Genomic DNA, 25,503 nt, shown 5'->3' on the forward strand with positions numbered 1-25,503 from the left:
GCGGGCGGAGCACGTGGCATATCGCTGCACAGCTTCTAGTTCGCGTTCGCAGAACTTGTTTCTCTACCACCATCTCCAATCCACACAGCTTCCAAGACCGCCCCAGCAGATGATGCAGTTCAGTGGCAAGCTCGAGTGTTGCGAACTTGAGCAACAAATGCAATACCCAGCCACATGAAGCACCTGAATATTTGACGAGGCTCTCCTGTCGTCGGCGTTCAACTGTCGTACAAGGAATATTTCCCATTGTTCCCAGCGCAACTGTACGCATATACGCCGAGTGCCTCCTTGCCCCTTTCGTATGGACGCGGAATCCCGCCGAAGGGGAGGTGAGTGTGAGAACAGCCTCGAGCCTCGCCATGGATATTGACTATCCGGTAACCACGACAGGATCATGCAACGCGCAGATAGCTTGCGTCTCGGCCATCCGCCGCCCCGCCTCGCTGGTCAAACGGCGGACATGCCCCAGGGGGATCATCAAAATCGCAGCGCGGCCTTGAGATGAGGTCGTCAGGCTGCGGGCGTCTACTTCCCAATAAGGCAGGTGTTTGGTGGTCATTTGTAACGCAAACACAAGGACGCAGCCACAATAAACCCAAGTCAAGGCGGGCAGTCTGTGCTCCAGCTTCCGGATCCCGGACTCAGATCCTGGCATCAGCCATTCTCCTCTCGACAACCGCCCTCCCCTAGCCGTCCATCATTGTTCCATGCGCGTATTGTCTTCTCCGCCCCGCCCCGTCAGCCGCGCTCGGCGGCTGGCTCCTTCTCCTTTAAAACCTGCCACTCTTCCAACAAGGATACCCCATCCTTTGGAGCAGTGCTGTCAAGGTCTTCATCGACGTCGAACGTCATCTTTCCCTTCTCCCTAAACTTATTCTCTTTCTTCTCGACGCTAGTCGTCATTCGGCTCTTGCTGTTTCTCCTACTCACGACCCGCAGAGTCCTCACACGTTCATTACGACCAAATCGCCCACTGCAGACATGCACTTTCGCTCTACACTCTACTCTGTCGGCCTCCTCGCCGCTGCAGCATTCGTCAACGCTGCCCCGCTGAAGGTGCCCCGCCAGTCTGGTGTCCCCAAGGTCGTGGTCGCCCACCACATCGTCGGCCTCACCGCGGCCTTCACAGTTGACGACTGGAAGTCCGACATCCAGTTAGCTCAGGCTAACGGTATTGACGGCTTTGCCCTCAACATCGGTAATGATCCCTTCACCTCCCAACAGTCCGACAACGCGTACGTCTCCATGACTGCTATCCCGCTGCGTGTGGAAGGGCTGACCGGTAACACAGCTTCACCGCCGCCGAGCAGCTCAACTCCGGCTTTAAGCTCTTCTTCTCGTTTGACATGAGGTGCGCCTGCTGCCCCCGTGGAGTCCGCCAATCCTGATTGATTTGCGTCATCATCAGCTCTTTCCCGTGCAAGGCCACCGGTGACGCCGACCAGATCCGCAAGCTGACGCTTGACTTTGCGAGCCGCCCGAACCAGCTCACCGTCGACGGAAAGGCGTTTGTCTCCACCTTCGCCGGAGAGGCTTGCGATTTCGGCCATGGCGGTGATGTCCCCGGCGGCTGGAAGGCTGAGTACACTCAGCATCCGGAGACGACCGGAAAGGTCCACTTCGTCCCGTCCTTCTTCATGGATCCCGCCACCTTTAGCCAATTCTCTGGCGTCATGGATGGCGACTTCAACGTAAGTGAAAGCATCCCTGCCGTCTCGCGAGCCAGAGCCTAACCTTGCGCTCGCACTAGTTTAACTCTGGATGGCCTCTTGACTTGAAGGTCAGCGCGGCATCAAGCCTCCTTCCCGGCGTCGACCTTAACAACATCGACGCCAATGGTGAAGCGGCCCTTCAGAAGTTCATCGGTTCCTTCGATACCGACAACGCGCACATCAGCAACTTGGCGAACGTCCAGGGCAGCGCACAGACGTACATGGCCGCTGTTGCACCCTGGTTCTTCACGCACTTCGGCGCGGACACGTTCAACAAGAACTTTATCTTTGACGGCGATGAGCACCTCTGGGTCTCCCGCTGGGAGAACCTTATCGCGAACCGCGACAAAGTCTCCCTCGTCGAAATCGTCACCTGGAACGACTTCGGCGAGTCCCACTACATCGGCCCCCAGCACGGCCAGCTGCCCCCTGGCGCCGATGCATGGGTCAACGGTTTCGACCACCAGGGCTGGCTCAGCCTCACCAACTTCTTCGCGACGCAGTTCAAGACTGGCCAGGCTCCTGCCGTTGAGAAGGACCAACTCGTCATGTGGGCGCGTCCCCACCCCAAGAACGCGACTCCCGCCGACCCCGTCGGTCCCCCTACCGACTTCCAGCTCGTACGTGCTTTCATTTTCTTGATATGCACAAGTGATCACTTACCCGATGTTGTCTGCCATACAGTTCCAGGACAAGATGTGGGCTGTCGTTCTGGCCAGCGCCGACGGCACGCTCACGCTTTCGAGCACGGACAGCGATGCCCAGACGTTCAACGTCAAGGCAGGCGTGAACAAGCTCTCGCTGCCCATCCAGCCCAACGGCTTCATGCACGGCGTCCTCACCCGCAACGGCCAGACTGTCATCGACCTCAAGCCCGAGGGCTTCACCTTCAACCCCAACCCGGCTGCGTTCAACTACAACGCGTTCGTTGCGCAGGCCACCGCGCAGTAAGCGTGCTGCGCCTCGGCGTCCGCTCCCCCCATCCCGCATCATCTTCCTGGCGCTGTTGGTGTTTCGTTCTCGACTGACTTTCTTGCTCTGGATCCCGTTGGTGAGCTGCGACGCCAGTCGCAGCCGCGTCAGGGACTGCTTTGCGTATTGCGTTGCAAGTTTTCGCAGTGGGCGCTGCTCTGCCCTCCGATCCCAGCCCTATTTTTTTGTCCTGCCCCTTACTATCCGCCCATCTTGTCGTCGTCGTCGTCCGCACAGGGATATCGATGTCCTCGCTGGGCGGGACCGGTATCCGAGGACAGACTCCATCACCATGCATGTTGTGTACATACATACACGAGCGCGCCGTATCCCTGCCTGTATTGATAGTTCGATTCGTCTCGGAAACACGCATCTTTCATCACTGCGCCTAGCCCGCCCGTTCATTTGTCTCTCCGCCCAAGGGCCCGCGGTCCACATGTGTATGCAAGTCCATGGCAACTCTTCTGAGGATCCGTAGATCGCAGACGCCTAACTACGCTGCGCTCTGCTTGATGGAATCACGCATCTGTCCATGTTATGACCCTGTGAACTACACATGAGCAAGCCATGCCATGCGGTAAATCACACACTGCAATTCAAATCCTCCATCTGTACGAGTTTCATCACTAGGCCTAAGTGCATGAAGCTCCGAGCAGAATCACCGGTGTCGCGTCCGAACGACGCCCGTGCTCATGAGCTAGGTTGGTTGCTGGGATTGTTCGTCTACTGTCACAAATGGAGTGCCGTATGTAGGTGGATCGTGCTGAGGCGGAGCGTGCTGATACCGAGTGTGGTGGTATCAGACAGACGGGTCATGCTGTTTGTATTAGAGGTTCGAGACTAGTCCTACTATTACCTGACGAGAGTGTACATGCGAGGATAAGTTACTATGTGCGTGCGTAGAGACAAACCAATGACGATGATGACAGTGCGAGTGCAGAGCTATGCGATGATGTGCGATGGGTAGAATAACGTGCGTGGTGTGGGGTGCCGAGGGGCATTGGTATTGGGTACCGTGTGTCATGGATGAGGCCGCTGCACGCGATGTGAACAGGTGTATGCAAACTAGACAAGACGAAGAGTGACGTACCTTTTTCGGAATGAAAAGACTCGGCCCTTGCTTTTGGCGTTTCGCAGGGGGCGGTTTGGGCTTCGGTTTCGGAGCCCCTTGCGGTGGCGCAGGCGTGCTGCTTCCTGCGGCCTCCTTCGGAGGGTCTTCAGCGCGCCGCTTCTGCCCTATCTGCGCTTCCTCCGAATTTGTCGCGGCGGTTGATGTCGCCGCTGGCGTAACGGTCGAGCTCGGCGAGCTCGGTGAGGGCGCACTGGCGGCGGCTGATGCAGGCTCGTTTGAGCGATTTGCGAGCGACTTAAGCTCGCGCGGAGTCGCAAGATCAGGAGGAGGCGCGGGCGCCGCAGATGGCGGCTTGACTTTCTTGGTGGGCTGTACGGGAGCTTTGTTGTACGACACAGGGGCGGTAAAGTAAGCTGCGTCGGCCTGAGGTGTTGTCTCACAGTTAATATCAAACGAGTAGCAGGTGTAGGATTCTATACTCTACCTTGATCAGACAAGATCTTGACCGCGCGTTCTGAACGATCTTGCGCCAGATATCATCGCTTCTTTCAAGGGTCGGGGCGTTTCCGAGGACGAACAGGGACGCCTTTGAACGAGTCAAAGCGACGTTCATACGCCGTATATCTGCGTCAGGGTCAGTCCTGGAGACCGAATGGTGAAGAAGGTGATGTACTCGCCTCTCAGGAAACCCACGCTGGTCAATCCTGGACCCGAACGTACGCATGACAAGATGATGATATCCTTTTCTTGTCCCTGGAAACCGTCCACGGTGTTGAAATCCACGGTGTGCAAGACCTCCTCGCCAAAGCGTTGCTGGAACGTGCGTCGCAGTTCCATTATCTGGCCACGATACATGGAAATGATGCCAACTTTGAAGTCAAGATTTGATGAGGAGAAGTCCTTGACGAGGCGATTATAAAGCGCCACTGCGACCTGGCACTCCGCGCGGTTGATGAGGGAATGGCCGGCGCCTGGGGTGCTCTCCTCCCCTCCAGACTCGACGCTGAAGAAACGGTACGTCCCGAACTTCGGATGCTGATGCCATGCGCGCTGTGTCTTGGCCGCCATATCAGGGCCGTCTTGCAGCCGACCCTCATAGAAAAGGTTGCTCGGCAACTGGCTGATATCTGGATGCATACGATACTGTATGCTACACGGGGACATGCTGTAGGCGTGGTTCCAGCGTGAGACTAGTGAGTACGTACCTCAGAAGATGGACTGCGTCGGGCTGGCTCTTCTGGAGTCTGACGAACAGTGATTGGTCGTATCCAAGCTTGCACGCCTGTGACCGGTATGAGCGCTAGAGCTTGGGAGTCATCAAGACAGGTACTGACCTCCTGAGACTTCACAGTCGGAGGTAACTGCTGAGGATCTACAATTGCACGTCAACTGACTGCCCATCACGAGGATGATGGACGCACCTCCGACCATGATGCAGGTCCTACAGCGGTACTTCATGGGAATCAAGGAGCTGAGCTCAATAGCTTGCGCAGCTTCATCAATGATGACGAGCTCGAAATCGAACGGCTCCAGGTACTCGTAAGCCGACGCAGACAGGGTACTGCAGATGACGTCCGCTTCCTGGAGGACCTCATTGCGGAATCGCCGCCGGGTTGCATCTAAGGTACGGTAGTCCGACTTCTGCTTGTCCTTCACCTTGTCCAGCTGGTGTGTGAGCATGGCCTTCTGCTTGTTCAGCTTCTTAACCTCCTCCTCTAGAGCCATGACCTTCGCGGCGTTGTCAGTGATAGCCGCTATTTCGTCAAGCTTGGCCTGACGCTGCTTCTTTACAGACTCGAGCTCCGACCGCACCCGGGCCAGCTCCGTGCCTGCGTCCTTCGGATTCTGCAGTTCGGGGTGTGCGTTGAGCTTCTGGTCCATGAGATGCTCCAGAGAGACATCCCGAACGCTGAGGTTCATCGACTTGATCGCACCAATCCGCACGACCTTAGGATGCTCCGCGCGATGTCCCGCACCAGATACGCCCTCTTTGAGACGGTATGCAATCTCATCGATGGCGGCGTTACTCGGAGCGCAAAGCAAGATCTTCTTCGGCGTCTCCTTCTCTCCTGGTCGTCCGATTGTCTTGGACCGTCGAGAGAGGTATAGCTGCACGAGACCGCATATAGTCGACGTCTTACCGGTACCCGGTGGACTAAGCAGCGTTGAGCAATGGTCAAGGAAGGGTTTACTGTCGCGCTTACCCTTGGATTAAAGCGAAACCTTCGGTATCGAGAGACTTGAGGATCGCGTTCGCCTGCGGCTCGTTCACGTTATACGTCTTCATCACCCTCTGCACATCGCTATGCTCAACCTTCGATGGTTTCGGCAGGCGACTATGGAGAATGCTATCAAGCAGGTCGTAATGTGGGAGCGCCATGAGCGCAGCGTACTCCCGGATGAGTGTTGACAAGCTAGTGCAGTCATGAGATCACGGTGCCGCTAGAGCTTACGAGAACCTACCTGAGTACCTTCCCGAGAGCCCAACTAGTACCAACTTGTAGCCCAAAGTCTCCACCTTGAGGGAGGTACCGAACCGTACCCTGGATACCCATGTACGACGCCCGATAACTCTGCACCTTCCCAAGTACCCGACGCTTCGTCCCCGGATTCGTCATTAGCACAATGTCCGTGTCCACAAGATTCCAGTCCTTCCCAACGCTGCCCTCGATGGAGACCTCCAAGTCGATGTACTCGTCGGTGTACTGTCTACTCAGTATACGGCAGTCGTACGACTCAATCGGAGTCTCCTTCGACTCTGATAGCTGGTTCCATAGCTCCAGGAACAGGATAGGCTCGAAGATGCCGCGAAAATGCATGTAGTCGTTGAAGCGATCGGGGACGGAAGCCAGCCGTGGCTTGTCCCCGGGAGGCATAGGGCCGTTGTGGTCGTAATTCCACGACAATAGCGTGCGGTAGAGAGAAGAGACGTCTGGCTTGAGACGTAGGTGCGTGCGGCGCGCATCGTCGCGCTGACGAATCTGCTGGAGCCTCATGTTCTTGCCGTCCGTTGGGAGATCGAGCATCTTGACCTGCCGCCGCTCAGCTGGTTTCTTGATTGTTGGGGTACGCTGCAGCTTCGCCAATGCCTCCAAACCTTTCGGACCTTCTTCGTCGTCGTCGCTTTCCTCATCCTCACTGCTCGATGACACCGCGGTACTCGACGCAGCCACACTGCTCTTCGCGCTCTCGTCCTTGAGAAGTGGCCTCGAAGGCTTCGCGGGGACATAAGCTGGTCGGCTCGGGCCCGAGGGCATCCTCGCGCGAGCATCTACATCGAGCCTCTTCTGGTCTGTCGCAGAGAAGTAGCTGGTAATGGAGGGCCTGCCAGCCTTGCGGTCCAGCGCCTTTCCTTTGGTGTCCACCGAGCTCTTCAGGATGTGCCTTGGCTCTGCCTTCGGCTTGGGCTCCTCCTTCGCAGGCTTCTTCGTCTTCGGAGGCGCGAACGTGTGCGAAATGAACTGTATCTCATCATCATCCTCGTCGAATGCGCTGATAGCCTCCTGCAGCCTAAGGACGCGTGTCGAGTCCAGCCTTGACTTCATCCGACTCGGATCGTTCTTCCGTGCATCCTCGATATGCCGCTGGATCCTCTGGAACGTCTCTGGGCGGGGCCGCGTGTCCGTCGCCCGGAAGCACTCGAGCAATGTCTCGAGCAGAGCGAATGACTGATGCAGCAGCTCCTCGTCCGTCAAGCGCAGCCACTTCGTCAGCTCGAACAGCACCTGCTGGAGGTCGTCCACCATTTTCTTCCTAACCCCGCTCAGCTTCCGTCCCTCCTTCTGCAAACGCGCCAAAGCCCCGGACTCCAGAATTCGCCGTTGCGCGAGGAGGTCGCGCCCAAAGATGAGCGCGTCGCGCATCCAGAGCACCATCTCCTCGTTCTCGAAGAAGCGCGCCCACTTCGGCGTGTGCGCGAAGATGACGCAAAGAGCCTCCGTCATCAGGTGCCACCAACTCGGGATCTTCTCCTCTAGGACCGCGCCCGCTAACTTGAGGTAGGAGTCCTGGACCAAGAGCCCTGACGCTCTTGAGCAGAGACTCTCGATGATGTCTGTCAAGCAGCGTGCGAGCGCTTGCGAGAGGGAGCAAGCTTCCGGCACCACGACAGCGTACTGGTTGTATGTCTGTAGGGAGGAGATGATACCGGTGAATGCTGCGTCAGGGAAGTGCTCCAGGAGGGCGCGGAAGGAGTCAAGACGGCCGTCGACATCGTATGCAAGGGCCACGAGGCCTTGCGCCGCCTCCCTGAGAGCCTCTACGGGCGAGAACATCAAGGAGACGACGTGCTTCACGACGTCGTCCTGACCCAGGAGGTTGACTGCGGCTGATGCAGGGCTGAGGTCAGTATAGCGGCCGAGAACGTCCTTAAAGCCGGTGCGGAAGACGGACAGTGCGGTGTTGACTGCGATAAGCGAAGACTGGAGGGTTGTGGGTGAATTTGACTTCTTGAACGTGTCCTCAAATGCAACAGGTTTTAGGTCGTCCATGTGCGCGATGTAGTGGAGGACCGACAAGAGCAACGCGATCGCCTGGGAGTCATTGCCCTCGATGCCCTCATAGACGTTCTTCCAAACACGTTCGTGGATGAGGGGACCAGAGAGAATAGCTGCATCCGCGCTGGACGAACAAAGGGAGGTAATGGCGGCCGCAACCCGGCGAACATCCGTCACAAGGGCCCGCTCGATCAAACGTCGCGCCTGCTTCCGTGCATCCGCCCAGGTCTCGTCCGCATAGTTCTTGCCAAAGGCGACGTTGACGAACACGCCAGAATGTACGGTGAGGAGATCAAGGACGAGTTCATGCCGAGTCGAACTCTCGTTCTTGCCTTGTTGCGAAAGGACGGCGAAGAGAAGCTGCGGAACACGCTTAGTAGATGACACGCTGATAGCATGAATGGCCTACCCTAGACGCGATGCTCATGGCATTTGGACGGACGGCCTTGAATCTCACATGCTGCAGTTGTTCGCACAAGAACTGCAGCACGGACGGGAGGATGTCCTTGAACACGGGAAGCTTGCCGACAGTGTTGGCATACACCTCCAACCACTTCAGTTGCCAGTCGTCCTTCGGAACGGGTGCAGTCAAGTTGCAAAGGATCTCTGCATAACGGGTGTTGTCTTTTATTGAATTGAAGACAACATGGGCGTACTCTGGCCCCTCGTCTTGCCACACATCCGGTCCCATACGCCGCAGAACAATGATGAAGCTCTTCAAGACGTCGATGAAATCTATTGGACGGTATATAGTACGTATCAAAGACGACGCGGGAGCAATGTGTTAGTACGCGGACACATTGATAGTAGCGAAAATGCTGACGATTTCCAGTGTCATGCAAATGGCCTATTATGATATGTCGAAGATCAGGATTGAAAGATCTGCTGGAGCGAAAGAGCTCTATAGGCACAAAGCGAAGTAGAGTCGTCCAACTGGTCCAGATGGACGATTGGTCTTGCAGCAACGAGAGTTCGTAGTCGGAACCTAAGCACTCCCGCAGTGGCCGAGAAAATTCTATAGCTTCGGCTACTGCTTTGAGGATCGTCGTATGTGCAGGGAGGAAGTTCTCCATCGGAACAGGCGCGACTTCGCATAGCGTGCATTGTTTCTGTGCCCAAGAACGCACTTCCGAAATGTCATCTAAAAGTAAGACCAGCAGAACGGGCGGAGGGATGTCGTTCGGCCAGGACTTGACAGGTGCACGGGGAGGATAGGAATGTAATAGTGTGACAATACGAGAGTCTTGGAGCATCTGCAGATAGGTCAGCAAGAGGAAGGTGACTGCCGGAGGTGCGTTGGAGAGTGTTCGCTCAGGGTCGCGCGACCCCTGCACAAGGAGACCCTTTTCTGCGAGTAGCTTGACAACAGTTTCGACGAGAAACTTGTGGAAGTTGTTGTAGAAGTTCTTAAGAATGTCGTCACTGAACGCTCCGAAGTACCTGCGTTCATATAGTAAGTAAGCTTTCCACTGCGGCAAAACACCCGCGTATCGACAAAAGACGGAGTATGACCCGTGCTGTCAACGTCGTCCCGCCGTGGTAGGGCGACCTCTTGACTGCATGGGTCCGACGGGTGCATTGTACCCGCTACACTCAGGAACGCAATTTCCCGCAGGGGCATAGAACAGACTATGTACTCACGTGTGTCTAGACATGACTTCTGCCTCATGCAATCCTCTAACACAGTAGCAGCAGCGTGACAGTACGCGTTTGAGCTGCGCCCTCCATATGTCCACCGAACTGCTGTTGTACGCGTGCAAACGAATGAGGAAGGTGGCCGCTTCCCTCGCGAGGTCCTCTGCCTGTGAACAGAACCAGTGCTCAAACTTGGTCGAAACATTGTCGAGGGTTTCCGGTTTCTTGAGGCTGCCAAGAAGGTATGTCGATACGAGTCGCAAAACGTCGTCTGACGCGATGGCCACGGGCTGGTCGCGGAGCTCGAGGAGCTTTTTCTTCACTTCATCCGGGCGTGATGGCTGAGATGCCATCAACCCAGCAAGTCAAAAAGAGCACAAGCGCAGATGAGCAGTGCAGGGGAAGAAGGAAGTGGGTAAGAGGAGAAGGAGGGTATAGTCAGAGGGCGGAAGGGCGCTAGGGAAATGAGACGCGTCAAGCGCGTTATTTGCATCTGTTTGCATCCGCGACATATCCGCCTGAAGCGCCGTCTATGGTTGTAGCTGCGGCAGTCATCATCATGGATCAACAAAACGTCGAGAAAATCAACAGCATTCTCGATGCAGAGATAGAAATTAGAGAAGTATATATCTCTATTGTACAAGTGTACGTAACAGCAACATGACCTCCGCTATGTCCCCAGAAAATAAAGGAGCAAGTCACGGAATTCGACAAGAAAACCAGGACCCTCGCCGGAATTCTGAACCGCATACATTCTACACGGTCAGAGCAGAGTATGGACGTTTGCTGAGACTCGTGTGTGCACCACTGACCTCACCGATAGTGCCAACTCTGCTCGATTCGGCTCGTCCGGTCTTGGAGAGCTGCCGCGAAACTACCGCCGCGCTAGCGGCGATAATCCCTGAAAACCAGTTCTGGAAATGGAAGGAGATGTGGCAGAATTCCCTAAGAAACGCTGTATTCTCCGCAGTGCTCGTGGAATACTTGCACTCAGGCGGACTCCTGTCGCTTCCTGCGGTAGCTGAGACCCTCGGCAGTACGTGCATATCTCTTCTACGTTGGAAAACACGCTTAACTCCAACCCCTCAGTCAAACCGGAATGGCAGGGACGCTTTGTTCTTCCTGCTGAGGACTACCTTCATGGAGTGATCTCTATGGTAAACGAGCTGGTGGGTAGCTGGTGTGCCTTGCCACCGATGTGCCTACACTGACCACTGCCAATAGTCGCGATTGGCAGTCAATGCCGTAACGCTAGGTGACTTCGAGCAGCCGATCAAGATCTCGTTGTTCGTCAAGGATATCTTTGCAGGCTTCTCCATGGTGAGGACACACTCGACGTGCGACCAATCGTAGTACTGATGTCTCTGCAGCTAAACCTCAAGAACGACACATTGAGGCGCCGTTATGATAGCCTGAAGTATGACATCAAGAAGATTGAGGAAGGCACGTAACTACAGCCTTCTCTTACCTGATATTACTGACTTGCCTCGGTGATCATCTGGCAGTCGTCTATGATGTGTCTTTGAGAAGGCTAGCCCCCTCATCGGGAGAGCCGGAAAAGAAAGAGTGAGCGTTGTGACGGTAAAGGCTGCCACTGACTCTCGCCAGTCCCGATGATACGACTCGAATGTTTCAGGATCAGCGGGTGGAGTTGACGATGCCCTAGGCAATACCTTTTATCGCGTATGAATTGTATTTGTAGGACGTACTATATATCTGCATAGGAACAGAACTACCCACGCAAACAGGCAAGGCCGCTGGTGCCACAGTACAGACAATCATGTCATTGTGAGACAGGCATGCTTTCTTCCTCGGCAATCTCTTCATTGTCCGGAAACTCCCCGTCGGCCTTGTAGTCCCCTCGACCTCAATATTGTGTGCTGAGAGTCCTTCCAAGATTTCCGTCAAAGCGAGAGATGGAATAGCCAAAATGAGTCGCCCTTACCCCGATTGATACTGTTGTCGAGAGCAAGAGACGTACATAGGAGAGTCGACGGCCGAGAAACGCGACCCGGACTTGCGCTGCGGTGGCGCTTGAACGTTCCTGGTCACGTGAAACGCCTCTAACCGCCGGCGATCTAGATCTGTTTATACGCTCGCGGACTTTTTCCCGGACCCACCGCTACGGACCCGGCGTGTCGGATGGAATACCACAAGTTCAACGCCGTTCCACCTCACTCGCACCTGAACTCGCGCGCTGCATCCGCAGCCCGCAATATTCCGCCACATCCCGACATGGCGAGCAGACGCGGCATGTCCACGCGGCCTGCGTCCTCGGAAGGTTAGTACCTCGTGTGTTCCTGCTGACTGACGGTCTGAGAATACGGCCTTCGGGAAAATGCTGACGAATGACTACTTTGATGCAGAGCTCGAGTGCTGGGGGCAGACTGTGGTGCAGATGAACAAACTGGCTTTGATGCTCACTGAGCAAGAGCGCGACGACACAATCGGCCGCGTGCATCGGTTGCTCTCACAATGGCCCTCAGATGACGCCCTTCCAGCCGAGGGCATTGACGGCGTTAAGAGCATATATAAGAAGCTCATCTCTGGCCTCAACGAGGTCAAGACGAACGCCGAGAAGGACGTTGAGTATGAGTCGTCTGTGATTTATTGGCCACGCAAGTACTGACCCTTACACGTAGGGTCATCGACCACATCCTCGAGAAGATCGGAATCCTGACCGCTCTTCGTCAGGCACCCGAGCCAGCCCCGCCAGGTCATTATATCTCAATGCATACTGTAACAGCGTAACTGACAATTTCTCTCAGAGAAACGCAACAAGCGTCCGAGAGCACACTCTCCCTCTGTGGCGCCTGCAGCCACTCCCGCAGCGGGCACGCCTTCACGGTCCATGTCAATCACCGTTCCTCCACGGGCCTCAGTCGGTCCACAGACAACAAGCACCTTCTCACGCGAACCAAAGGCACGCCGAGAAGCGTTGGCTCCGCAGCTTCCTTTGCAGGAGGGACGGAAAGTCGCTTTCCATCCTCCGACAAACACGAGTAAAGCCGATGGTGCAACCGGCGGCAAGGACGAAGAATGGATACTCGCTGTTGTCACGAAGTGCATCAACCAAGATAAGAATCGGTATGTCGATTGTACCTTCCGCGTAGACTGTGACTAATCGAGGCGCGCAGTTATGAAGTGCAAGACCCAGAGCCACAGGAAGACGGTGCACCGGGACAGTCAGTATTGTGTATCATTCCTCCGTGAGGGGCGGACTGATGAATGCTTGCATCCAGGCGTTACAATACGACGTTGCGTGCAATCATTCCATTACCAGACCCGAACGCACCGCCCGACAGTGCCACGCACCTGAACGCATATCCGGAGTTCGCAGCTGGGTCCACAGTCATGGCACTGTATCCGGACACGAGTTGTTTCTACCGTGCGGAGGTCATTGCCAACCCCAGAGACCTGAACGCGGCTGGTCGGGTGAGTAGTCTACCGTCGACTCTCCTCTGCATTTGATCTGGGCTGATCGCCCCTGTTTGATGCAGAGCGGACAGGCCGCGAAACAGATACCCATGTACAAGCTCAAGTTTGAGGACGACGATGACCAAGAACACATGGTACAGGCTCTGTGGGTCGTCGAGTGGCCAGGGAAGGATTGATAGGACATTTTCTCGCATTTCAGTGTTGTTTATGCTCTTGGTTGTTCTGCTTCTTGTAACATAGTTGTATCCTACGACGTCTTTGCCTACCCGCGGTCGAGTGAAGCTCAGATACTCTCCCAAGTGATTACTGTGTCCCTAGGCGGCGAGTGCGCGTACTCACGCTCTTTCGCCGCTGCAGGCGTGGATGTACCAACTTGCCTTTCTGGGTAGGCGTAGGAGAGCCACGTGGCGGGCGCTTTCGACAACGTTCTAGGGAGATCGGGCTCTGGATCTGTCTCGATTGTTTGAGTAGTGGATGACGCGCATGACGAGAGGTCCACTGCGTTCCTCCGCTGTCTGGAATGAACATGGGCCTTGCCATGAGCAGCCGTTAGTTCTCGACGGTTCTCTCCTGGGCGGGGCCTCCAGGTATATAAACTTCGACAGGATTGTCCCCGGTCTCAACACTTCAGTTCACACACTCACATATACCCTCGACTCTCGAACACTACTCTCCACAACCTCTCTCTCTAGCACACCATGTCACTCACCCGCCAATTCTTCCGCGAGCTGCGCCCCCTATTCCGCATGCTTGAGGAGCCATTCGGTCGTCCGTCGACCTACTATCCCTCAACACGCGCGTTCCTCGACGACCCCTTCTTCAACTCACCAGCGTCCGGCGTACGGCCCGCCATCGACGTCTCCGAGCAGGGCAACACTTACATTGTCGAGGCGGAGCTGCCCGGAGTCAAGAAGGAGAACGTCGACGTCCGCATCGGGGACGGCGGTAGGACCCTGACTATCGAGGGCAAGGTCTTCAGTGGTTCGGCCGAGCCCCAGCAGACACAACAGGCCCAGGCTTCCACGGAGGCCCAGCAGCCCACGTCATCATCCACTGAAGGTACGCTCCCTCCTCGTCCTCCCTCCACCGCGACGGCGCGACTGACGACGACTCGTGCAGTGACAGCATCACAAACTCCCGAGCAGACCGCCATCTCGACAGAGCGGACGTTCCGCGGAACGTCGAAATTCACCCGCACCGTACTGCTACCGCAGCCCGTGGATAGCAGCAAGGTGACGGCCAAGTTGTCGGATGGCGTGCTCACCGTCACGATCCCGAAGGCGACTGACACCGGCAGTGTCACGGTGAACGTCGAGTAAACACCCCCAAAATTCTCGAAGTTCGAGATCATGACGCGCTGCAAGGACGCTTGTACGATACGACAACATTGTACATTATTGCGTATTGCGTAAAAGCATCTGTAATGTATCGTCCAACTCATTGATGACATCACGGAATGTTGTGAGAGCGCACCTATGATAGCTAGCTAGTTTCCTGCGGAAATCACGAAGAAAAGCATGGATAGCAGTGGCGAATTGCATGACGAGAAAGTGCGTAGATGTGACACAATTCTATCGAGGTTGGGCTGGAGGGCGCTGCTGCGAGTAGATTGTCCGTCCCGGGTTGCCATTGACGAGCCTGTTTCCATCTTCCAGGAAGCCGCTAGCAGGGCCTACAACCTGATTCGGAGCCCTTTGCTCCTGCTGACTTGGGGACTCTGACCGTGGCCGACCGGTGAGCGGCTGATATCCAAGATCTTCAGAACGGGTCGACTCACCGTGGGCGGCGCTGGCGCTGCGTCCGTTTTGAAGAGACGGAGTGCCGTTGGTGTGCGAACTGCGGCCACGAGTCTGAGCCTCAGCGGCTTCTCGCGCGCGTGCGGACCTATTACGGATACGCGCACTTCCCGCCCTCGTCTGACCCTCCGTTCCCGCTGTGCTACTAGGCGTCCCCTCATGAGAGCCGTTCGCAGATGGTGCGTTGCTCCACCGCCCTCGGCGATCTCGTTGGCGGGACCCACGAGCTGCGCTGGCACTAGTGTTCGCGATCGCGGCGCTCGGAGTTGGGGTGGCAGCGACACTCGCGCTGCCATTCTCCTGCTGGCCATTTGTCTGGGCAGCGAGGGATTGTCGGGTCTTCGCCTTCGCTTTCGAGCTTGCGCTCGCACTGGGGCCGATTGAGATGCTGCCGGGTTGAATGGGGTAGAAGGGGGGTGATGAAGGGGCGGTGGCGGAGATGGCAGGGTCATCCTCGAGCAGCTCGCGCTCTTTTGCTGCACGACGTTGCATGGCTTCAGCGATGGATATTGGTTTGGGGATGGTGTCTGGCGCATCGTAGAAGATATCTCAGACATGCGGCTTCAGCGACTGATTACTACATACCGTCTAGGAACTTAAATTCTGAACGCTTGTGGGCCACATTGGCTGTATGCAAGGTTAGGAGTGACGGTGCCATAGCGGGAGGTGTGACATACCCAGGTCGCGGTATTGCACATGTTGACGATTCTCAGATATTGTTTGCTGATAACCAGCCTCTGCCAGCTTCTTAACAAACTCCTCCTAAGGGCCGGAGGTGTCAGAAACCAAGCATGTGCGGGGGTATTATGCTCACGGTAGCTATGGACAACATATACACTGCCTCTTTCGACATGTGGGGACCAGCACCTGGCCAAAGGGAGATGCATAAACAATGAGAAAGTTTCAAGAAGAAGGTTACGCACCTTCCGCTTGAAGCATGTTGTCTAGACGGTCTTGTGGGATGAGGGTATGGCCAGGCGTGCGAGCACCTAGTTTCCTCCGCCCTTTGGCAGCAGTAGACGCACTCTCCTCTTCCTCAACCTCTGGCTCCATTCCATCTGACTCTTCATCCAATGCTGAGTCCAGCTGGTCAATCTCTTCCTCGTCGTTCTCGGAATTGAAGCCTGAAGTTGTCGCGCCGAGAGAGTGGCGGCCGTCCGCGGAGATGGCTGTGAAGCCTGAAGAGAGAGCCATGATAAGTATTGGAGAGGGTTGGAGAGAAGATCTCTGTGTGTCGTCGGTCGTGTGAGAGAGAGCAGCGCGTAGCGACACGAAACAGGCGGGCACAGGAACGTGTACAAACGGGAATTCTTACGCGTCAAGGCGGAGGTTCGTCCCAAGTGCAGGTCCTTGTGCGGGCGTTAAGCCATCTAATCTTATCTCTCTTTGGGGCCAGAGTTTAATCTACGCAGTCGGCACGTCATGGACCCCGGCCACCAGGCCTACTACAACTGTAGGCCCAGTACAAGTTGCTACTTACTACGCCCACAACGGCCGGCATGACTTCTTCCTTGCGCAGGTACTGTAAGTTAAAGGTGCGTGCTGGTACTTATGATGCGCCGCTTCCATGTTAACTCATGGTGTGTATACGCAGACGACGTGATTGGATGGTCTTGTGGCCGCATAGAATGTCGAGGCCAATATTCTCGTCACATCACCGAACGCCACATATACACCGCAACTCAAGAATCGACGGATCTCCCTATTTATGCTTGTCGACGGTACCTTCGGCACGCTTGATGCAGCATGCTGGCCTCAGATACACGAACCGGACTTGGCGTACTTTGCTGCAGTCTCAAAGGTCGTCGCACACCTCATCCTCACAGCGCAATATGGTGAAAACCAACCCCGGACGATTATTGACCGCCTCAGGGTGCGTCTTTGGTCTATTGACCGAGCACTTTGTGCTGCCGCTTGCTAGCTCGGCCGAGGAGCTGGTCCAGAAAGTGAACGAACGCCCATATCCCTCTCGGCCCAACCTGTCCCTCTTCCCCTCACGCTCGCTTGCTTTACCATCAATCTGTGTAGTCATACAAACGTGCGAGCTATTGCAGAACGTTGCCGCAACGTTCCGCGATCAGCAAGTTCAAGTTTCCCTCTGCAGCCGCCACTGGCCGTCGCCATTTGGACATCAAGCAGATATTTGGCGATGTTCTGGAGGATGACAATATTGATTTTGGCACCAGCAGGAACGTGTAATGGCATGAAGAGTCGTTCAAGGAGGTACCCGACGCCTTGTGCCCATGGGTCATATGGGAACTCACGAGCTCGTCGGACTGGATCGCGCATGAAGCCCCCGACTAACGTGGTAGACGAGAGCAAGGATCAGGATCATGTTCCCAGCTCAGAGTCTATGGAGTGTCACTCAGCTGCCTGTTGTTGACGGTCCCAGTCTCTTTGCCCGCGTGCCCCGTCGTCGTGTACGCGCTCTGAATGCCCTGTGCGAGGTCCTGGTTGGGTGGCCGGGGTGCCCCAAACCGCTCATATACGCTTCGCGGTGCGACCATATTGAAGGCATTCAAATGCTGTATTGCCACAAGTTTTACGTGTGGACCTTCTTTGCTTTTGTAGGCCACCCCCCTTTCCTCCTGCATTTTCCGCCACCTCCATTGTAGTATCGGTAGTTTTGCTTTGAGAACGAACGCGATCTTTGCAAGACAAGTAAATATCCGAGTCGCTCCGCGGACCTACGTCCGTCCTGGGCGTCTGTATCGCATGGCACGAGGGGAGCTGCTTTGAAGTTCCAAAGCGACTCATGATGAAGGCCTGGGTTACCGCAGCTCTTTGCACGTGTCTCTTCGACTATAAAGCACTTTTGATTGTTGGATGATACCCCGCCATCACATCCACCCTTCTCTTTCTGACCTCAGATACCCCAAACCGCCTCCAGGATGGGCGGAAACGCGTTCAAGAACCTCCTTCCCGACGCTTCTTTCCCTCGGATGTCTCCCGCGCTCTACGGTGCACTGAAAGCACGCCTCATACCCATTCTACAGGAACTGTATACACATGTTGCTGTCTCCCCGGAATGTCCGGGCAAGATAGATCACGGAGACCTGGACTTTGTCGTGAGCGAGCCCCGCGAGGGACTTACTCTCGGTGAAGTCAAGAGCGCGCTCCGCGCGACGTGCAGTGTCCCAATGGAAGGAAATCGCACGAGCAACTACGCTATTCCACTTGACGCGTTTGAGGATGTGGCCCTTATGTACGCGAGTACGGGAGATGGAGACGAGGCCACCGAGCTAACGACTGGGGACGGGAAGTTCTTCCAGGTCGATGTCAACGTCTGCGAAGATCGCGCGCAGTGGGAACGCACCGTGTTCTACACATCTTACGGAGACCTAGGCTTCTTCCTCGGCTTGCTCGCACAAACGGCTGGGCTATCCTTCAACATTTTCGGCTTGAAGGTGCGTCGCCTTCCGCCCCATCGCCCCGGCTATGTCATTCAATTGGACGAGATGAGTGGATTGTGACGGCGTACATTTGTTACATAGCTCGCGGAGCCAATCGAGACGTCCCCGCCACGGACGTACTACCTCTCAACGTCCATGCGCGACATTGTCGCCTTCTTCGGTCTGTCCATGCATCGGTGGGAACAGGGCTTCGCATCGCAAGAAGACATCTTTCGCTGGATAACCACCTCTCCCTTCGCCCTCCCGCTGCTGACACGCTACCGGTCGGCAGACTACAAATCGTCCGCCAAGGAACGCGCCGACACACGTCCGATGCGCATTGATTTTATCCGCTTCCTCCGGAACACCACATTTCAGCCGCTGGTCACCGATACATCGTCTCCGTTCTCCAGCTCCGGGGACTATGACAAGAAGTTGGATGCAGCTCTCAAACACTTCGGCAAGGATAGGGAGCACGCCGCGCTCCGATATGTCGGTCAGGCTCAACGGCGCGCAAGGGAGATCCTGAACGGCAAGACCGTTCAGCAGTGGACGGGAGTACAAGGGATGCCTGTGCGCTTCATCATGGATGAGGTCAAGGACCGCCTGTCTGATACCTCACCATGTCCTGATGAAGTGCCAGGGGCAAAGGATGTTCCCGCGTGGCAGGTTGCTTTATTGAGGATGTCGGATGCGGAGGTGCGGACGCTGGTGGTGGAGGTGAAGGAGGAGATGGCACAGGATGGGAGACTGTCCTTTGATTGGCGGGCGGCGAAGGCGGCTAAAGAGGAGAAGAAGCGGCAGAAGGACTCTGTTGAAGGTGGCCTCACGGAGACTCATGAGCATGTGGTTGCGGTTGCTGCGTCGTGAACATCATCCGCCGCAGTCGACGGTCGAATCCCGACTTCATCTAGACATCTCTGCTCATCTCATGGGGGATTACTAGAATATGTGAGGCATACAACAAGTTTTACCGTCAAAGGTCCACGGCTTCTCCCTTGATCACACCGCGTTCTCAGATATCTTCAGCCACAGTTACCAGCGCTAGTCTTGCCTTTCTCGGAGTGCGTGGGCGCTTGGGTTGGGCAGCGGAGAGGAGCCTAGAGCACAGCCCGCGTATCCTTCGCATTAACGTGTGTCTGCGTACAAAAGCTCCTGCACGACGGCGGAGAGGCTCTGAAACACTTGACTCAATCAGTCGCACGACAGGCCACGCAGAACGGTGGCCTGAGACGATCTAGCACGAATTTTCACGCCGGTCGAGACGAGCCGGGATCTGGGCCGGATGGCGGACGGTGCGCATATATCTTGCACGGCCTCTCCCTCTACTCTCAGTCTCACACCCAGCACCCATGGCGGCCTCAGCAGAATCACCCATGCGCCAGCGCGTCGAGGAGTATGTGTACAAGCTCCAGGACAACATCGTCGCCGCGTTTGAGAAGCTCGACCCCAATGCCCCCGCCTTCAAACGCGACTCCTGGACCCGTCCCCAGGGCGGCGCCGGCCGCTCGTGCGTGTTCGCTGTCCCATTCCCTCCTGAAGGTGCGCCCCCTCCGCAGACCGTCCTCGAGAAGGGCGGCGTGAACGTGTCCGTCGTGCACGGCATGCTGCCCCCGCCCGCGATCAAGCAAATGCGCGCGGACCACTCCTCCATCCCCGACATCACGACCGCTGTGCCCTTCTTCGCCGCCGGGCTCTCCCTGGTCATCCACCCCCGAAACCCGCACGCGCCCACCGTGCACGCCAACTACCGCTACTTCGAGATCACGGAGGAGCCGACCGAGGAGGAAAAGGCGGCGGGAAAACTAGGCAAGGTCATAGCATGGTGGTTCGGTGGCGGAGGCGATCTCACGCCGTCATACCTGTACGAGGAGGACGCGGTGCACTTCCACAAGACGATCAAGGCCGCGTGCGACCCGCACGGCGCAGACGTCTACCCCACGTTCAAGAAGTGGTGCGACGAGTACTTCTTCATCCCGCACCGCGGCGAGGCGCGCGGGATCGGCGGCATCTTCTTCGACGACCTCTGCGCGGAGCCGCACAAACGCTTCGCGGACGACGCGAAGCGGCCCAGGTCCGCAGACGAGATCTTTGCGTTTGTCAAGACTGCGGGCGACGCGTTCGTCCCGTCCTACGTCCCCATCCTTGAGCGCCGATGCCGCACCCCGAGCACCGAGGCCGATCGCAGGTGGCAGCTCCTGCGACGTGGCCGATACGTGGAGTTCAACCTGGTCTACGATCGTGGGACCAAGTTCGGGCTTATGACACCTGGCGCGCGGGTCGAGAGTATTCTCATGAGTCTTCCGGAAGTGGCGCGGTGGGAGTACATGAGCGACTTGGGCACGGAGGCAGAAACCCGGGAAGCACAACTCATGGAGGTACTGAAAACGCCTCGCGCGTGGGTATGAGCGAAAAGCTGGCTGCAGGAAGGAAACAAACTTGTATTTGTGAGTGATAGCTTGCCTATCCCCGTGCTGTAGCTGACGCATCTCTAGTTATATGTAGAATAGAGTAATATGCTGGAATAGAACCCCTCTCCTCCATTTACTTGTTGTATCGTTCAAGCCGCTGCGCCATCAGCATCGTTCAGTCAAGGTGAGGTCAGTATGCTGTCCGGATCGCAGAGCATACAATGAAGGTGTGATTACGCCAGTCAAAACAAAGTCCACCAACAACGTAAACTACAAGAGCCCCTCTACACTCCGTAATCCACGTCAGACTCTAGATCTCCTGCGCCATCAGCAAATCCTCCTCGAACTGCTTCCGCTTACTACATAACTTATAATTCGGATATGATTCTTATATGGAGAACTTATTGGCCCCTATACCAGCCCGCCACTCCTTCTAACGTGCCACCACTCCGCTCGACGCATTCCCATCCTCTTACAACCCGACCCGGAGATCTTATACATAGCCGTGGCGCCACTAGTTCTCTGGACTTGACTTCGACGTAGGCTCGCTTGCCAACATCCAGTTCCTCGTACCTCAGAATAGGGGCTGGTACTAGGTCCCTCCCTAGGACACGCTCGTTCCTGCTTGCACGCTAGCTCACTTATTCACGAGTACAACCCACAAGCAAGCCCTTCAGTTTGATCTGTCCTCGTCATAACGACTGACGTTCCTTCTCAGTGTCGGCTACTGATACCCCCAACATCGATCCGTCCTTCCTCGAGCATTGCTTGTCCTTTGCGAAGAATGGAACGGTGGAGCGGCCTCACATCCTATCGCCGTCCTCCTCAACCTCGACACTTGCCAGTAGGTTCCCCCGAGCTCGGAAAGCCACAGTGCGATCTCACGGAGAACTACCCCGACGCTTTCAGCGACACGCACGGCACAATCAGTTCTTCCCCGTTCATCTACAAGACAGGCCCTTCCTGGCCCGACCGCGCGTACGGTTCACAGCATTGGTTTTTTCGCGAGATTCGCCCCGTCTACGATCATCCCATCACTCCCTCCTGGCCCGGGTTTCTCAACAATGCCAGGATGTACCTCGAGGAACGCGGGCTGCCATTCACCGCCATCATGGGCTTGGGCTGGGCCAACAACAGGGACAAGGACCCATTCTGCCCGCTCCTTGTTACCATCGGCATGGAACCTAAGACTGTCGCCTTCGACGAGGCCAAGACCGCGGCCGACTACATCAAGAACACCATCCTCAGCCAAGCCGGCTTCCCCGAGATCGACGTCGCCATCTGGGAGTGGGAGACGAGCTTCTCTGGTAGGGGTCCCAAGCTCCCGTCTCTCGATCCCCTCGTTCAGGAAGCCGCCACCCAATACGCCCACCCCTTCGCGTCCTCGCTCGGCCTCGCCATAGCGCCCAGGGCAACACCCTACTATGAGGGCACCGTCGGCCTGTACCTCCGCCGCGGCAACGGCAGCGACGACGTCCTCGCTTTGACGGCTGCCCACGTCGCTCGCCCTCCTCCCATGCACCCCCAGAACACCGGTTTGTCGCATGACGTTGGTGACAATCAACCTGAGGACTCGGACATCATCGCCATCGGCGACAAGTGCTTTGAAGACAGCGTCGACAACATCAAGTATCAGATCTGTTACCTCCAATCAAGTCTTGAGAGACACAAGAGTGACATCGAGAGGCTACACGAGCGTCAGGTCGATGGTGGGGAAGATGCCAAGACGATCGCCGTCGCTATCCAGGAGAGCCCCATCAGCGTATCCTCCGTCAGTCCAACCGGGTTCACGCTCGACTGGGCTGTCATCAAGCTCAACGCCGACGCCTTCGACTGGGCTACCTTCATGGGGAACAAGGTATACATCGGTACGTTCCCATCTCGCTAATGAATACCATGTTGTTTACTTTACGTTCTTGGGCAGGGGACACAATTGACGTGTTAGCCTACTTGAAGCTCCTGTACCCCAACGCCGCCGATCGCCGGGCCAGTGGCTGGGCGTACCCGGAGGACGGCCTGCTCCAGATCTCCGGCGCCGTACCCGAAAGCGAGATTCGTAAACCCTCGCAGCTCAACACCCACGGCAAACCCGCGATGCCCGTCATCAAGAACGGCTTGGCCACGGGCACTACCATCGGCTGGGTCAACGGGCTCGATTCCCTCGTTCGGCGTAGCTACACGCAGTACAACATCGACTTTGCCTCCATCGAGACCACTATTGTGCCCTACGGCAGCCATGGCGCTTTCTCAGAGCACGGCGACTCTGGCTCCATCGTCCTCGACAGGACGGGTCGTATTGTCGCTCTGCTCACCGGTGCCGGCGGCATAGGGGACGAGATCGACGTCGCGTTTGGGACCGCGTGGTATAAGCTTGAGCCGCACATCAAGAAGACATTGCCCGACGTCCACCTCTACTAGGTTCGCTTCACCGTGAATTCTGCTTCTCGCATCCCCCAGATATATGGATTATCGGCGCGCAATGGACTCCATGCATACTTATGTTGGTAACTTATGTGGATACATTCATGTTACGATCAAGATCTGTACTTCTATCCTCATCTTCTGAACGTTTCTCTTGTACGACTAATTTAACCCCATCCATCCCCTTGCTGTCAGCATCGTTCACTTAAGGTGAGCTGCAAGTAGTGCAATATCATCATGCTGTCGAGGATCCTGTTCGGGTCGCAAATCATAGCATACAATGAAGGTGGTATATGATTACGCCAGTCCATGCCGTACATCGCAAAGTCCATCGACAATCGGCCAGCCGCCATATATTCTCATATCCACACCACACACTACGTGCCTTGCATCACGAACACGGGCTCGCGTCGTTTCGGTGTACAGTACAGTACCTCCAGTGTTTTACCAGGGTAGATGTCCGGCTAGTTGTGTATTAATTCCTTGTATAGTGCTATGTATTGGTACCTCGGCCTAGTAGAGAGTAGAGAGAGCGCACTGCAATAACATATTCGTCGGGGTCCTCTAGCAATGTGATCTACAGCCTGTAGCCGGGTCGTGTATCCACAAGCCCGGGCGTCGGTCCCATGTATCGCCGTATGCGACGCGTCAGAGCTTGCCTTTGACCCCGGTGTGCCACACGCCGGTGACCAACTCGCCCCGCTCCTGCTGCAACATCCACTCCAGGACGGTCTCGACAACCTCTTCAGGCATCTGCGGGTCCCGAAAGCTATGTATCAGTGCACGCCCCGGAGAACAGTTGCCCAATCATCGAGCACGCAGCACGTACCCCGGTGAAGTTGTGGTCCGCGTCCTCGACGAAGCGCAGGGTGTGCGTGCCCGGGGCGCGCGCCCCATAGATGCGCGCGTAGATGAAGGCGTCGTAGGGCGGCACGACAGCATCTTGGAGCCCGTGCAGCGTGAGGACGTCGACATGCGCCGGGAAGCGCGTCCAGACGATCGAGGTGTCGACCGAGGCGAACTCGTCGTAGTCTTGCTGGTAAAGCCTGCGGGCGGGTGTGTGTTGTTGTCAGTACTGTGCTGGGTAGGGTTTCGACTCGCGGAGGGACGAGGAGTACCTGGAGACGAAGAGTTTGCGCGCGACCATGGCGCGACGCTCGACGTAGCCTTGTTGCTCGAGCTCGGCGCGGTGTGCTTCGAGGTCGTCTGTCGTGCGGGTGAGTGAATCGTGCCTTAATGGCTCGGGAAAGAGTCGAGTCGGCCTTACCATACACTTTCTGAGAGGGGAAAAAGTCGTGCCGTCAGTCCCCAGTCGTGCGCGGATGAGCTGATTGTATGCCCACCTCCATCCTGTACCGACCCGCGACGTTCACGTACCGCGTGACGTGTTTCGCGGCGTCGTCTCTGTGCTTGCACAGCCAGAGCATGGAGACGACGCTTCCGCGGGAGTGACCGACGAGGGTGTCCACGACGTAGCCGTACGTCTTGGTGAGGTACTCCACCACCGCGTTGAGGTCGTCGATGTCATTGTGGAACCGCCCAAAGTGCCATGTTCCTGGGGTCTCGTGGTTCCCGCTGCGGCCGCGTGTTCAGCAGGTAGAGTACTCGGACGTGCGATAGGTGCTCACCGGAAGTCAAAGCGGAAGGAGTCTATAGGTAAGCGGAGGGCAAGCTTCTTCTGGAAGAGGTAATCTTTGTGTCTAGCAATGGGCTCGCCGTTAGACCCGGTACGAGCTGCAAGCCGAGTGTCGCTTCGATTCTCACCCCATCGCGCCATGGAGAATCTACAGAGGCGCCTCGTTGAACATCCCTCCGGACGAGTGGAACACTCAAGTGCAAGCAGTACGCACCAGAGCTATCTTGCGCCCCTCTGTGGGCTCGTCGGGCGCGATCTGCTCGAGCACTCCGGTGATGGTGCAGTCCTTCTCCAGCGGGTGCGGGATGGCGACCTTTGTCGTCTTGACCGACGTGCTTGCTGTAATCACCGTCATTGTGCGAGTTCACCGGAGGGCGTCGAGGGTCGTCGAGTGAGTCTGTAGTCGCAGAACAAGCAGCAGCTCATGTTTCCTGTCATGCGGGGTAGGAGGTGAGTACGCTCTCCCGTCGCCGGTCAGACCCAATAGCCGGTCAGCTCTCCCGGGCCGGGACACACGAGCGC

At 56.5% G+C, this 25,503-nt stretch overlaps 11 protein-coding genes across 11 annotated transcripts; 8 read left to right on the plus strand and 3 right to left on the minus strand.

The window, feature by feature from the left end:
• Positions 1–981: 981 nt before the first annotated feature.
• L226DRAFT_544262 (glycoside hydrolase) lies at positions 982–2,663 on the plus strand (the record flags this gene model as incomplete). The annotated part of the gene is made up of 5 exons (XM_067682262.1): positions 982–1,235; positions 1,292–1,351; positions 1,409–1,691; positions 1,751–2,332; positions 2,397–2,663. 5 exons carry the CDS (start codon positions 982–984, stop codon positions 2,661–2,663), a joined length of 1,446 nt encoding a protein of 481 aa, XP_067538387.1.
• A 725-nt stretch (positions 2,664–3,388) lies between these two features.
• On the minus strand, positions 3,389–10,287 carry L226DRAFT_611020 (uncharacterized protein). Its single transcript, XM_067686228.1, has 12 exons — positions 9,894–10,287; positions 9,076–9,692; positions 8,662–8,987; positions 6,220–8,612; positions 5,961–6,170; positions 5,178–5,911; positions 5,091–5,128; positions 4,962–5,038; positions 4,434–4,906; positions 4,241–4,380; positions 3,775–4,179; positions 3,389–3,719 (listed from the first exon to the last, which is right to left on the minus strand). Exons 1-12 carry the CDS (start codon positions 10,238–10,240, stop codon positions 3,705–3,707), a joined length of 5,775 nt encoding a protein of 1,924 aa, XP_067538388.1. The 5' UTR covers positions 10,241–10,287; the 3' UTR covers positions 3,389–3,704.
• A 152-nt stretch (positions 10,288–10,439) lies between these two features.
• On the plus strand, positions 10,440–11,629 carry L226DRAFT_482569 (Translin). Its single transcript, XM_067676976.1, has 7 exons — positions 10,440–10,509; positions 10,570–10,660; positions 10,711–10,923; positions 10,977–11,056; positions 11,112–11,207; positions 11,258–11,330; positions 11,393–11,629. The coding sequence occupies exons 1-7, from the start codon at positions 10,447–10,449 to the stop codon at positions 11,455–11,457; spliced, it is 681 nt and encodes a 226-aa protein (XP_067538389.1). The 5' UTR covers positions 10,440–10,446; the 3' UTR covers positions 11,458–11,629.
• Positions 11,630–12,122: 493 nt separating this feature from the next.
• Positions 12,123–13,501, plus strand: L226DRAFT_544265 (uncharacterized protein; the record flags this gene model as incomplete). Its single annotated transcript, XM_067682263.1, has 7 exons — positions 12,123–12,168; positions 12,254–12,476; positions 12,530–12,603; positions 12,656–12,974; positions 13,025–13,072; positions 13,130–13,322; positions 13,388–13,501. 7 exons carry the CDS (start codon positions 12,123–12,125, stop codon positions 13,499–13,501), a joined length of 1,017 nt encoding a protein of 338 aa, XP_067538390.1.
• A 474-nt stretch (positions 13,502–13,975) lies between these two features.
• Positions 13,976–14,872, plus strand: L226DRAFT_532589 (HSP20-like chaperone). Its single transcript, XM_067680289.1, has 2 exons — positions 13,976–14,384; positions 14,445–14,872. The coding sequence occupies exons 1-2, from the start codon at positions 14,024–14,026 to the stop codon at positions 14,642–14,644; spliced, it is 561 nt and encodes a 186-aa protein (XP_067538391.1). The 5' UTR covers positions 13,976–14,023; the 3' UTR covers positions 14,645–14,872.
• On the minus strand, positions 14,666–16,420 carry L226DRAFT_532590 (uncharacterized protein). Its single transcript, XM_067680290.1, has 7 exons — positions 16,045–16,420; positions 15,936–15,988; positions 15,799–15,883; positions 15,707–15,748; positions 15,103–15,648; positions 14,799–15,042; positions 14,666–14,743 (listed from the first exon to the last, which is right to left on the minus strand). Exons 1-6 carry the CDS (start codon positions 16,313–16,315, stop codon positions 14,897–14,899), a joined length of 1,143 nt encoding a protein of 380 aa, XP_067538392.1. The 5' UTR covers positions 16,316–16,420; the 3' UTR covers positions 14,666–14,743; positions 14,799–14,896.
• Positions 16,421–16,526: 106 nt separating this feature from the next.
• Positions 16,527–17,370, plus strand: L226DRAFT_333071 (uncharacterized protein). The gene is made up of 2 exons (XM_067674015.1): positions 16,527–16,656; positions 16,716–17,370. The coding sequence occupies exon 2, from the start codon at positions 16,729–16,731 to the stop codon at positions 17,284–17,286; it is 558 nt and encodes a 185-aa protein (XP_067538393.1). The 5' UTR covers positions 16,527–16,656; positions 16,716–16,728; the 3' UTR covers positions 17,287–17,370.
• Positions 17,371–18,012: 642 nt separating this feature from the next.
• Positions 18,013–19,383, plus strand: L226DRAFT_568817 (uncharacterized protein; the record flags this gene model as incomplete). Its single annotated transcript, XM_067684215.1, has 2 exons — positions 18,013–18,528; positions 18,616–19,383. The coding sequence occupies 2 exons, from the start codon at positions 18,013–18,015 to the stop codon at positions 19,381–19,383; spliced, it is 1,284 nt and encodes a 427-aa protein (XP_067538394.1).
• Positions 19,384–19,591: 208 nt separating this feature from the next.
• On the plus strand, positions 19,592–21,108 carry L226DRAFT_333190 (Coproporphyrinogen oxidase). Its single transcript, XM_067674016.1, has 3 exons — positions 19,592–19,808; positions 19,879–20,960; positions 21,009–21,108. Exons 1-2 carry the CDS (start codon positions 19,799–19,801, stop codon positions 20,919–20,921), a joined length of 1,053 nt encoding a protein of 350 aa, XP_067538395.1. The 5' UTR covers positions 19,592–19,798; the 3' UTR covers positions 20,922–20,960; positions 21,009–21,108.
• A 535-nt stretch (positions 21,109–21,643) lies between these two features.
• Positions 21,644–23,531, plus strand: L226DRAFT_611026 (uncharacterized protein). Its single transcript, XM_067686229.1, has 2 exons — positions 21,644–22,792; positions 22,849–23,531. Exons 1-2 carry the CDS (start codon positions 21,709–21,711, stop codon positions 23,340–23,342), a joined length of 1,578 nt encoding a protein of 525 aa, XP_067538396.1. The 5' UTR covers positions 21,644–21,708; the 3' UTR covers positions 23,343–23,531.
• Positions 23,532–23,993: 462 nt separating this feature from the next.
• L226DRAFT_611027 (ectomycorrhiza-regulated esterase) lies at positions 23,994–25,357 on the minus strand (the record flags this gene model as incomplete). Its single annotated transcript, XM_067686230.1, has 8 exons — positions 25,196–25,357; positions 25,110–25,129; positions 24,974–25,045; positions 24,689–24,920; positions 24,613–24,622; positions 24,464–24,551; positions 24,175–24,391; positions 23,994–24,098 (listed from the first exon to the last, which is right to left on the minus strand). Exons 1-8 carry the CDS (start codon positions 25,334–25,336, stop codon positions 23,994–23,996), a joined length of 885 nt encoding a protein of 294 aa, XP_067538397.1. The 5' UTR covers positions 25,337–25,357.
• Positions 25,358–25,503: the final 146 nt, after the last annotated feature.

Source organism: Lentinus tigrinus, assembly GCF_003813185.1.
Source record: "Lentinus tigrinus ALCF2SS1-7 unplaced genomic scaffold L226scaffold_6, whole genome shotgun sequence".
Taxonomy (NCBI): domain Eukaryota; kingdom Fungi; phylum Basidiomycota; class Agaricomycetes; order Polyporales; family Polyporaceae; genus Lentinus; species Lentinus tigrinus.